The sequence below is a fragment of the Symphodus melops genome (assembly GCF_947650265.1).
Source record: "Symphodus melops genome assembly, chromosome: 11".
NCBI lineage: Eukaryota > Metazoa > Chordata > Actinopteri > Labriformes > Labridae > Symphodus > Symphodus melops.
This window is the reverse complement of record NC_136701.1, coordinates 1,331,932-1,344,132: the sequence shown is the minus strand read 5'-3', so window position 1 is coordinate 1,344,132 and position 12,201 is coordinate 1,331,932. Positions and strand designations below refer to the sequence as shown.

The 12,201-nt window shown below is 42.1% G+C and overlaps 2 protein-coding genes across 2 annotated transcripts in view; both read left to right on the top strand.

Moving 5' to 3' along the window:
* Positions 1 to 12,201, top strand: part of micu2 (mitochondrial calcium uptake 2) — a 98,596-nt gene that overhangs the window by 54,393 nt on the left and 32,002 nt on the right. The window lies entirely within an intron of this gene.
* The window catches only part of sptbn4a (spectrin, beta, non-erythrocytic 4a), a 33,477-nt gene that overhangs the window by 967 nt on the left and 20,309 nt on the right, over positions 1 to 12,201 (top strand). Inside the window, exons 2-3 of the mRNA XM_079356292.1 lie at positions 67 to 221; positions 11,723 to 11,986. Coding sequence (XP_079212418.1) covers positions 99 to 221; positions 11,723 to 11,986 — 387 coding nt within the window. The 5' untranslated portion in view covers positions 67 to 98. The remainder of the gene's footprint in view (positions 1 to 66; positions 222 to 11,722; positions 11,987 to 12,201) is intronic.

Here is a 12,201-nt window from a genome sequence, read left to right as displayed (position 1 = left end):
GGGGGGAAAAGAAGGGCCGGCTCGAGCGTTGGAGCTCCTGATGGTGGCTATTTTTGTCTCCCCTAGCTGAGTGATTGGGACAGCGGGTGGAAGAGAAGATGCTGATGGCCCGAGACACGGCGCGGGATGAGGCTCAGAAGCTACACAGGAAGTGGCTGAAGCACCAGGCCTTTATGGCAGAACTGGCCCGCAATAAAGAATGGCTGGCCAAGATAGAACAGGTGAGTGGAGGTGACCAGGGGCATGATGATGGACGGGGAGCGGGTCGGGTCGGGGGGGGGGGGGGGGGGGGGGGGGTGTGGGGGGGGGGGGGAGCACATGACATGAGAAACAGTGTTGATGGAGGGTGTGGTGTCGGGAAAACTGAGGAGGTGAAAGTGTGAGATGTGTCATCACTCAGCTGTGTTTCATCACCTGGCCTGGGGACATCCTGAATTACAGTCTCAAGGTTATAACGCTTCAGCGGCTGTGTTGTTTCACATTCACAGGTGGTGATAATCCCTGTGCTTGTTTGCTCTCATTTGAGGTTAAAGCGTGTGAATTTCACCGCTCCGATATGGAGGTTACAGTGAATCATACAGAGGACACGCTGCAGCAGTGGAGGCCTTTACTTCACTGTTTTTTAAAATGGAGCTACACAGCTGATCAGCTCATGTCATGAGAACACTCTCAGGTTCGCTTCTTCATCTCTGCATTCCCATCATGCCTTGCTATCCTGACAGGAGCAGCATCCCGTCCACTCTGTATGTTCTCGGTGCCCTCTGCCTCGGTGGAGCTGAGCTGGGCTCTTGACATGTAAATGAGCCTTTCAGACTCCATTTCTGCTAATAGCACCGGGCATATGGTGGCTTTAAGTCACAGATACGCTGCAGCTGTCCGAGACATGTGTGTCAGCTCAGTCGCACGAGAACATGCAGATGATGAGGACGTGCAGAGAATCAGAGATGTGAGTGTATGGAACTGTTATTTGAGGGAAGGTTGCCTCTTTTTTTTAAACTTAGAAATGTGCATCATCCTGATCGGCAAACAAATCAATTAATTATTAAAATCCATTTTAAAGCACGCCTCAGAGGGTTGTGTTGCTCTGATTTTCTAATTCAATTGGAAATCTATTTACTTTTGGGTCACTTTTGCAAATGTATGTATCCGGTGTCTGATGTCGACATCTGGACCAAGACTTGATTTTTCATGCACAGATCGTTTTATTTTCGGACTTGCATCAAAGAGGCGTGAGATCGAGAGCTGTTATGAAGTATTGTAAAGATTCTTGTAGAGATCAAACAACATGAATACCTGTGTTGATGCCACAACAAAACAAAAAGTAGATGTGATTCTCTCACGAGTTATTCCACACTCGTTCGGGCGAGCGGGCTGCAAGCGTGCTTGTTGGTATCGTAGTATGGCGTGTTAGCGGCCATGATAGCGCCTGCGTGTTACAACCAACCGCCTCTGCTCTACAGCTGCTGACACTCAACATATTAACAATTAATTTTTCAAAATAGCGACGTGAAGCTCGACACCTTTGAATCGATCTTTATCTGCCTCACGATTAATCTTTGGAGTCCGTATTTTTTGTATTACAAAAAATTGTAAGCAAACTCCTGCATACTGTTTTAACTGCAAAAAAATAAAACGTGTCATCGTTCTGCTCTCTGCTGTCAACGTTTTTAAACCAACCTAAAAAAAAAAAATTAAAGTGTCAGAATTCTAGAGTCTGTTGGGGCCCTTGGCAAAAATCCTTTCAGGGGCCCCTCGAACCAGCGTCATGCCTGCCGGTGTCCTGACAATCACTCGACTGATAACTCCTCTTCCATTTGATTTGTCGACCTTCACTGACAAACGTAGGTTTTTACAGCACTAATGCATGAAACTAGAGTGAGCGCTGTGGGATGGGGCGCCATGAGGGAGGTTTCCGACTGTCGTTGCGAAATTTGGACATTTTCGGGCACTGGTTTTTTAGCCCTCAAGGGGCCCCCTACTTGCATAGGGGCCCCAAGCAGTTGCCTGTTGACAAGCAGCGCCTCAGATTATTAGAGTTGACATCGGTCTTTGTTTTCAGATAAGCTAGTGCTTCTTAGCTACCTGATAATAAAAGATGCACGAGGCCTGATTATTATACACGTCGTTGGTTTGCTAGCACACAACCAAAGTTCATCATACTTCTCTATATGGACTATAAATGGAAACCAGTCGGCTTCCTCGCCTACAGATTAGCTTGTCGACAGCTGGAGATAGATTTTAAGTTGTACCTAAATGAATAATAAAATTTAAATGATGTGTAGTAACTGATTCCAACTGAGGGGTGGAGAGAGCGGACCAGGAAGTGATGTTTAGCGTTCAGCCCTCAAGCGTCATGTGAACGTTAGCCAAAATGTCAGACAGCAACCGTTTCTGCTGCTTCATTCAAACATTTGAATAGCTGGTTGGAAAAAAAGGCAGTTTATGATGTTCCTTTGATGCATTTCAGTGGATGAACGCTGCACCAGGTTAAATCCGTCAATGCACGATGATAACGTGAGAGAGTCCATCAGCGATTATTGAAGTCTCACTGCTAACAGCCGCGGTGTGACTGCAACACATCACAAGCTGAACACGTTTGAAAAGAACACGAGCTGAAGTATTGCAGACTGTGACCTCGATAAACGGCTCGGATAATATCTCCCTGAGAGGTGATGTTGACATTTTCAGGGTTTTTAATTATTAATGACCTATTAAAATACATTGGACCGTATAGATTTTTACACATTATTTTGTGTAGCATATACAGAATTATTAAATATTCATTGGATAGCATTGTAACTAATTATAACTGTGGGCCTGGAAGACGAGCTCTACTACGAACAGTATATGACCTCATGAGGAAGCCCTCTGGAAGTCATGGTGATGGTGGAGTTATCTCGACTCTCCTGGTGTCCAGAATACACACCTGAGTTTTGTTAAGTCACAACGCAAAAGACGTAAAACACGCCAAGTCAATGTGAGCGTCTAACGGATGACCTTTCGTTTTAATTTTTGCTTTGAACAGGTTTTTAAAAGTTTACAGGTTTTACTCGTCAAATGAGCACTGCCCGTTTAAAATGTCACGATTTTTAGTCAAGCTAGAACTAAAACTAGAACTAGAACTAGAACTAGAATTAGAACAAGAACTAGAACTAGAACAAGAACTAGAACTAGTAGAAGTGATCAAAAGCAGCAACACAGCATGAAAACAACTAAAAGATAAAGGACCTGAATCACGAAGCATGGATTGCACCATTGGGGCGGCTGTGGCTCAGTTGGTAGAGTCGGTCGTCTCTCAGCCGGAAGGTCGAGGGTTTGATCCCCTGCAGCAACATGTCCGATGTGTCCTTGAGCAAGACGCTTTCCCCCCGAGATGCTCCCGCTGCTTTGTTGGTGTCGTGTGGATGTGTATGAATGGGTTTAGATACTTCTTCTGATGGTCACTGGACTCACTGCCATCAGTGTGTGAATGTGTCGGTGTGACCTTCAACTCCAACCTTCACTTTGAGCAGTCAGAAGACGTTACACGAGCTCAAGCCCGTTTACCATTTTACATCTGCTCCGTCTCCGATTAACACGTACGTTCTGCGCATGCATGAGAGCAACTAACTCTCCTTACCAGCAGGTGGCGGTAGTCTGTTGTTATTATACGAGAAGACCATTTTCACACCGCTGTCGCAAACCACTCATATTATAGGAAGCCTACGAATGGAGAGTAATGTCTGAATGGAAGTTTAAAAGATGGCGCTGGTGTTGTTAGCCCCGGGTGTTTTTAGTGGGAAAAGGAAAAGAGGCGGAGGATGCTACAGCGGCAGGCTCGGGGGGCTTTCCCGAACATGTGTCGAGAGCTGGAGATATATTAAACCTCCGAACAGCCAATCAGAGAGATGCCTCTCGCCGACCGCTGTTGCCAATTCAAAATGTTGAATTGGCCGGGTAGCGACAGCAACACACGACCTGTCACCGATGGTCCAACGAGGAAGGACTGGTGTGTACCGGGCCTTTAATGATGCTAACGTTAACCTGAACTGGTCCTGTGTCATCTATGACGTTTGCCCCTCATATTCGTACGAATGTTAAAAAATAAAAGTGTTTTGTCCATTTTGAGGCGACATGTTTAGCTATGACATTTCATCAAAAAAAAAAAAAAAAGCGAAGTTAAAACTTTTGAGAAATCCTCAGATTTACAAAATTTGTAAAAAAGTCAAGTCATCTCAAGCGATCATCATACGAACGCCGTATGTGTGATTGGATGGTGAGAATGTTAGCATAGCAGAAACAGATCAAAGCCAGATGGTGGGACATAAAGATCTTATTTGTACTAAAAGGAAACTTGGAACGCCAGTTGTTTGACATCATGCTAATAAAAAACCAAAAGACAAAACGTTTGCAGGTCGACTTCATCGCCAACTCTCCTGAAAAAAAAAAGAAGTAATTTCTTATTAACAATTAACGACACATAATAAGTGTGCCTGAGTTGCGAAAGCCTCATTTGTCAGCAGAGCTGTCAATCATCGACTTAAACCCCATTTTACAGAAAGCAACCAACTAATTCTGAACTTAACAGACGAATAAACACTGAACGTTCAGCATTCAGTCAGCGTGATAAGAACCAAATATAATGACGACAATCATCATGTTTTTTAAAAAATCTGCCAAATCTGCTAACATGGAAACGGCAGATTTTATGACCTATATTGCAAAGTTGCATTTGAAATATTTTGGCTTCACTTTAGGGAAATGGTATGCTGTCCATCTTTTATATAAATATATATATAAACTTACAAGTCCTGTACATCAGCGTTCAAAGAATACGGTTATATTATTATTATATAATATTATATATTATATTCTTTACTTACTTCCTGATCCAGTGAAACCAAAATAGGGTGCTGCTTTAGTCCTGAATCCTCAAAATATAAACCTTCATGCGAAACCCCAGACAGATCAAGTGAACAGATTGGGCCTGAGGGCAGAAGATGGCTGCTCCATAGAGGTTTTCTGACTGGCATCATTTTGAAAGTTTTGTCATACAAAGACCCGGCACGGACCATAATGTCTCCGCTGAACGCCACATAATCTACCCCCATCATCATTCTCTGTGTTGTTACCTGAGAGACAGAGAGGGAGAGGTGACGCCGCGTCCTGCACCTGATCGGAGAACTCAGCGTCCTTTTGGAAAGGTTCCCGCCTCGGCCCCTCACCTCTGTTGTCTCTCAGTACTTACTCAGCACATGACGCCGCCACAGCTCCCGCTCCGGCTCTGTACATGGCGGATCTGTGGGAGCTTCTCTGTTACAGTGAGCCGACCTTGTGCCAAGCCTTAGCATGAGCTCGGGGTCAAAGCTTTATAGAGCACAGGAAGAGAACAGAGACGTGTCTATTGAAGATGATGATAGCAGGAACTAAGCATTTCTAAAAATATTTGGATTATTTTTCAGGTTATTTAAAGGTAACTTACCTGTCTTTTTCAAATAGTTCAAAATCTGGTTAGTTTATTTCTACACATTGGATTCAGGAACATTCCCAAGCCTTGCTCCTCTGCAGCCTTTCTGCAACACATAACACTAAAGTGTGTTTTCACCAGTATTATGACTGACAGGTTCAGGTTCAGGGGAAGCATCAGTTGGGGGTTAAACTTTCTTGTCATATTTTTGTCATACAGTCTTAATTCAGCGTATTCATTCAGACTCAGGTTTTGTTGCCTTGTCATAAAAGACTTGCCGATTAGGAGTTCGACAGTGTGCAGACCTTTTCCCTTTTCTAAATTTGTCAGCTAACAGTTAGCGAGAGTCTTATCATGCTGCAAAGCTAAAGCAATTTACAAACTATATCTTAGATGTCCAACTAGCCCAATTCATTGATTGATTTTTTTAACCAATGATTATTATTATTATCAGCAAATTTGAACATATTTGTGGGTGACCTGAGAATCTACAGACCCACAACATGTGAAATAAACCAATCCAGTCCTTTTGTTTATGGTCTGCAGAAGTCTGACAACACAGAGAAAAAGGGTCCATTTTAAATGTGCTCCCCTTGTGATGTCACTGCGGGATTCTGGTGGAAAAAAAACACTCCCCTTGTATCTCCACCCACGGACTCCAATAATAGTAATTTACTAGTTTGTAAATAACATGCTTTTGGCATCTCACAGAGGAGTCAAACAGGAGTAAATTGCAAGAATGTAGTTTTTAACTTTGTGTTGTATTAAAAAATAAAATTACTCAACTGGGGAATATCTGCATTTTAAGATGATTGACACTCACTAAAGTTTTATTAAGTAAAACTGTCACATTCATATCAACAGAGCAACATCCCCAAGTTAGTGACATTTAACACTTTTTTAAAAATGGTTTTTAAACAGCAGTGTTGATTGAAATAAGTCCAACAAACATTCATCTCAAATTGTTTTTTCATTTTCTGTCAGATTATTTAGGAATAATTTCTCAGTTCGCTCTGGGGTCTGATACCAAATCCAGTGACCACATGATTTTGAAATATTCTCTAAAATGGGAAATATTTAAGAAGTATGTCCTCATAGTTTAACATGTAATCAACATTATCTGGCTGTGTTCTAATTCAATGTATTTAGTCTGCACGACTGTTTTTGTAAAGAACTCTCCGACTTCACTACACATGCACCACTAAAAGCAGCTCTGACTATGACTGGACCTCATGTATGATCTGCACCCAAACAAAACACCACTGATATCAGGAGGAACATCATGTAACAGAGCCTCTGTCTCCACTTTTCAAGCTGACATATTTGGTGACGGCGGCAGCGCACCAGGTAGATATACACGTTTATTTAAGCAGACAGAAGTTTGATTTTTAATATAACAGGTGGCTGCTGTATGAAAACAGGATTTTGTTTGCTAACATATATCTCTCTTGATGACAGTAGAAGGACATGCTGCACCACATGCGTCACTTTTTAGTAAATGGGTTTCTTTAATCCTCAAAGTCAAAACATCAACAACATTGTCTTGAACAGTGATGAGATTCCCCCTTTTCCCCCTCGCTTTAGTCCACATGGTAAAATGGATTTTCAATAGCTTTCCAAAAACGTTCTTGCAGTGCACCAATCCAAATTTCCAAACTACAGCCTGCAATGGTCCAGACTCCAGCTGTATGCTAACAGTCGGCTAAATATTTCATATATTCTGGCTGATTTGCTGCACCAAGCATGCTGGAATAAAAGCCAGGATTAAAAAATGGGTTTAACAATGATAACATGCTAGTTTATGATCTAGCCATGCTAACAACTAGATATGTTTTTGAATAGCAAGAATTTCTGCATTTATCTGGTTTCCACTTATTTATAATCATCCATTTCACCAAAATATTGATTTTAAGGTCGATTTATTTCATTGATTCAACACCTTTGTGTGTGTGTGTGGGTCACCATTAAGTGACCACCAGGGCTGCAGCCTGAGCAATGAAAGACCACCATCACCTGTTATAATATTAGCAATAGAGAGCAAGCCAAAGGCCCCGTCACCACGGGTTTAAACATTCTCCTATTGGATTTTTTTATTGGATTTTGGATCATTGCAGAAAATAATCTCTGTCAAACACACGTTTCTGATGTGTAGCTGTTTAGTTCAGCTGGATAATCTTTACAGATGAACTTCATTTATATGAAGTCTGAAGAGTTAATGCAGCCCAGAGAAGTTAAAAGCTAACGTTAGGCTACAAGCTAATAAGCGGTTTTGACAAGCTAGCTAAACGTTAGCTTAATAAGTTGTTTATTAACTTATATTTACAAGAGCAGTGAAAAACATGACAAGAGGCTGTAAACAGGATTAGTGCGAGAGTTCCCGGCGTGATGACGTTTAACGTCTCCATGACAACCACTGTAGTCTCATTTAGCCACTTATTAGCAACCGCCATTTTAAGTATGCGTAAAAACTTCACAAGTGTTGGTCTTAGCTAACGTAGTTTATCTCGTCTAACAAAACGTCAACATCTCTTCAGCTTGTGTTAACCACAGACCTTATTTCAGGCTAAACACAAACACATTCAAAATCCGCATTGACTTTTAGAGGTTATAAACCATGGCGCTAAAATGCTAACTCACTTCCTGGTTTTAGGACTCACTCCTGTGGTGCCCTTTAACTGCCTGTTCTTGAACCTTGACTTGATTAAGCAGCATCACTGTGATGATGTGGAATAAATGTTTGTCTAACAAAATGAATTTAAATTAAACGTTGGTGGATTGAAGACTTCAGACACTTGGAGTGCAAAGTGCTCGGCTCTTATTACCAACCTGGTGAAGCTTTTCTTATATATTTGGTACAGGTAACATGGGATTAAAATCAATGATTTAATTCATTAAATTAAAACTAGTTTAAAGCGTTTATGCTTTTCGATTGGCCAGATTTGGACGTGTACTTGGTGTCAAAACACATCCTGGTTCTGGTGTAATCTTTGTGTATACATTGGTCACTTTGTTTTTACGCATACAGTCGGTGTGAGAACATTGTTGTTCGTGCCGGTTGTATTAAACCAGCCCTTTGGTCCCACCCCACTATTTCTCTGCTGCATCAGCGTTTACAGAAAGCCTGCAGAATTTGGCAACTCAGGCTTGGCATGATCGCATGATTCATACGTGGAAGCCATTAAAACATCCCACCATGTCAGCCACGACCGCCTCGAAAACATTCACTTCGCAGATGCCCTTCGGATCCAACTGTGCCCGGGCTGAAGCATCATACCCGCAGCCTCCTTCCTGTTCCACAAACCTTTGATTCTTCCTCCTTTTTTTTTTCTCGCCTCCCTTCTTCCTTTTCTCCTCTCCTCTCTCCACCCCCTCTCTGATTTCTTCTCCCTCTGCTTCACTCTGTGTGTCAGTAAAGCCAAACGAGAGAGAGAGAGAGAGAGAGAGAGAGAGAGAGAGAGACCTGCTTTCTGCTGGCTCTGCATTATGAGAGGGAGAGCGAGGCTGCGAGGAGAGAGAGAGAGAGAGAGAGAGGGAGGGACGTGAGAGAGTGAGCGGTAGCAGCAGTTAAGCAGAAAGTCTGTGCCAAGAGGAGGAATGCTGCACTGCATTATGAAAGCCATAGGATCGGTCCAGCTCTGTGTGAGCGAGGATGAAATCCATCATATATGCACAGGTACAATCATAGCTATGTAAGTCATAAACGCATCACCCACTATAATCTGTTATGGAAGAATGTGATGCATCAGTGCATTATATTCTGCAGTGTTTACTCATTGCTGTCTACGTCATGAATAGTGAAAAGTTCCCTGTTCAATGGATGCAAAGACATCCCAAAACCTTGGGATTGAAGGAAAACACCTGGAGGAGAATGCAACTCATGGACACACAGATAAAAACGCCACGAGCTTCGATGAATCCACACGTCCTCGCCGGCGTCACAATCACCACAATCAACCGACGAACAAACAACGCTGAAGATTTGGAGGGAGGAGGAAGAGGAGCAGAGAAGAAGGGACAGATAGCACACTTTTATTAGTCCTGCTGCCATGCAGGATTTTTAGGTCAGCCCCGGGACAAACTTTGCTCCACACACCTGCCTCTGTGTAAGCGGGAGGCTCCTGCCCTGGCATGCTGCTGTGTTTTCCTGAGCTATTTTGGGGACAAAACCGAATTAAGCCACTCACTTCCAGCACTACGGAGCGTTCTCCTTACTGTGGAATAATGTAACTAGATCTACAGGTTTACGGTTTAGTCTGGCAAGATGCATTTAGGTTCATACTGCATAAAGACATCTGCATGATACAGCTGCACAAGTAACCGTCACATGTGAAATATCTGATTTTGGTAACTTTTGTTAATCGTCTTCACAAATGGGACGAAATGATGGAGCTTCAATGCACATGCAGTCTCTCCTTTGATGCACTGAAACACAACATTAATGACGTGGGAAAGATATTTATTTGTTTGAAAACGAACACGATTTAGACTCGGAGATGGATTTTCTTGATCCTTGCATCTAAAATGGTGGACAGTATTGAACAGCAGTCACAATCCTCTCGGTACACGAGAAGCCTTTGCTCGGAGCAAACGGTGACATTAAAAGAAGCAGGAAGTCACTCAGCCAAGAAATAACAAACAAAACATGATTTTTTCTTTTTTTAAAAGGAGAATTTTTTTTTCTCAACTTGGGCCTTCTTCCGATGTCCAAACAGTCACAAACGTTTTGGAGTTGTCTTTTAACGCCACGTCTGCAATGAACCAGGAGAGTAACGGATGCACGATCATCCTTCAGAGAAAAATCTCCTTAATCAAAGTTTCTTCAATCAATATTTGTTCCTTTTGTTTAAGGGGTTGAGTGTTCGTGCTTTTGACCTGTCACACGTCATGTGTGAACATCAGCCTTGTGTGTCCTGCAGCGATTTGAAGCGATGGTTGTGCACGTCTTCAGAAATGAATGCTACATGTCCACTAGCTGCAATGTAGGCTACATAGAGTATAACCGCTCGGAGCAGGAGAGACTTAAAGTTATTTATTATTTTTATGCATGTTGAAAAAACATTTCTGTACAATTGTTTTTTATTTTCAAACTATCTGCCAATGTTGTTATGTTCTATGTTGTTTGGCTTTCTTAAGGTGCATGTATGACAGTATGCACATATGTGTAAGTGCATGTATGTACTGTGCATGTGCAGGTGGTTATGTATTTAACATTTTTATGTGATTTTATTTTCAGTTACGATTATCTTGATGTATTCTTTGTTATTGTTGGAAAAAATGGAAAATGAAGAAAAACTTCTAATTTTATTTTATTTTTATTTTTTTAATTCGTAAATATACTAAAGTTAGCCAAACGGCTAATTCTCATCTGTTGTTCCTTATCAGATTTTATAAAAGGCTCTCATGAAAATTAAAAACCAACATGGTCTAAAAGTCCGTCTTTACACGGTGCAGAAAAGCGATTCAACACAACAACGAATCTCACAAAGTCAAACTGTTAGCTAACATGCTAACATCATAGCATCAGCTAAGTTAAGGCGTCTGTAGCCCGATGGTCTGTGACAGTGTCGTTATAAGTGACGGCTTTTATTTGAGTCTTGTTACAGGTTTTTTTTTTTTTTTTTGCAGTCACAATTGAAATCCCTCTCAATGTGTGAATGTCACATGTGACGATGTTTTCATCATTTTATTCCTTTTAGTTAAATTGGCTTTAATATTGGTATCTAGGAGGAAGTGAGTACTTTGTTTTAAGTTCAGGAAGTGTGTGTGTGTGTGTGTGTGTGTGTGTGTGTGTGTGTGAGAGAGAGATAAGGACTGCACATATTAAACATAATGACAGAATATTTGTCTGCACAGTCACAGTTTGTCTTTTGGAGAATAAATAAATACAAAAATACATTTTATTTCAAATTTAAACAGGCTATCTTTTTTTTTCTCAGGTGACATTTTTCTTTTGATTCAATAACACGTTTGTGTGGGTTTGAAATATACTCATTAAAATAAGACCAAATTAAAGAAGGAAAACCTTTTTGTAAAAGGACAGAAGTCACAGGTAAATAAATATGTGATGATTTTGATTCGATTGAGATGTGTTGTACGTGTACATGTTCGAGGCTCTCCATAATCTCACGCCTACACATCCCATGCGTGACATCACCTGTCTCCCACCTTCAGCTCCAAACACTCTTATGTCTGACCACGCCCTCTGATCGTGTTGTTTTTAACTCCTCTGTAAGGCGCCCTTTAATGAAACGTATTATTATCACTTTGTCTCTCCAGGAGGGTCAGGAGCTGATCCAGGAGAAGCCGGAGCTGCGTCCGGTGGTTCAGCAGAAGCTGGAGGAGATCAGAGAGTGCTGGTCCGACCTGGAGACCACGACCAAGGCCAAGGCCCGTCAGCTCTTTGAGAACAACAAGCCGGAGCCGTCGGTGAAGAGCTACTCGGACCTGGACAACCAGCTGTCGCACCTGGAGCAGCAGCCGCCGCAGCTGGAGCAGGCTCACCATCTGCCCACCTTCAACGAGCAGCTGCAGAAGTTCCAGGTAAGTTTCAAGGTTATCAAGGTTTCCCCCTCGTCGAGTCACGACAGATACAATCGGAGTATCTGTTCCTCCTTCTGCTGCCTTGCTCAGGGCAGGAAGTCTTTCACTCACAGGAAACGGTATCATTAGCCGCTAACCAAACATGTCACCTCTGAATCAGGTGTATTTGTGATTATCTTCCTGCACTTCTATTCATTGACGTTGTTTCAGTATAA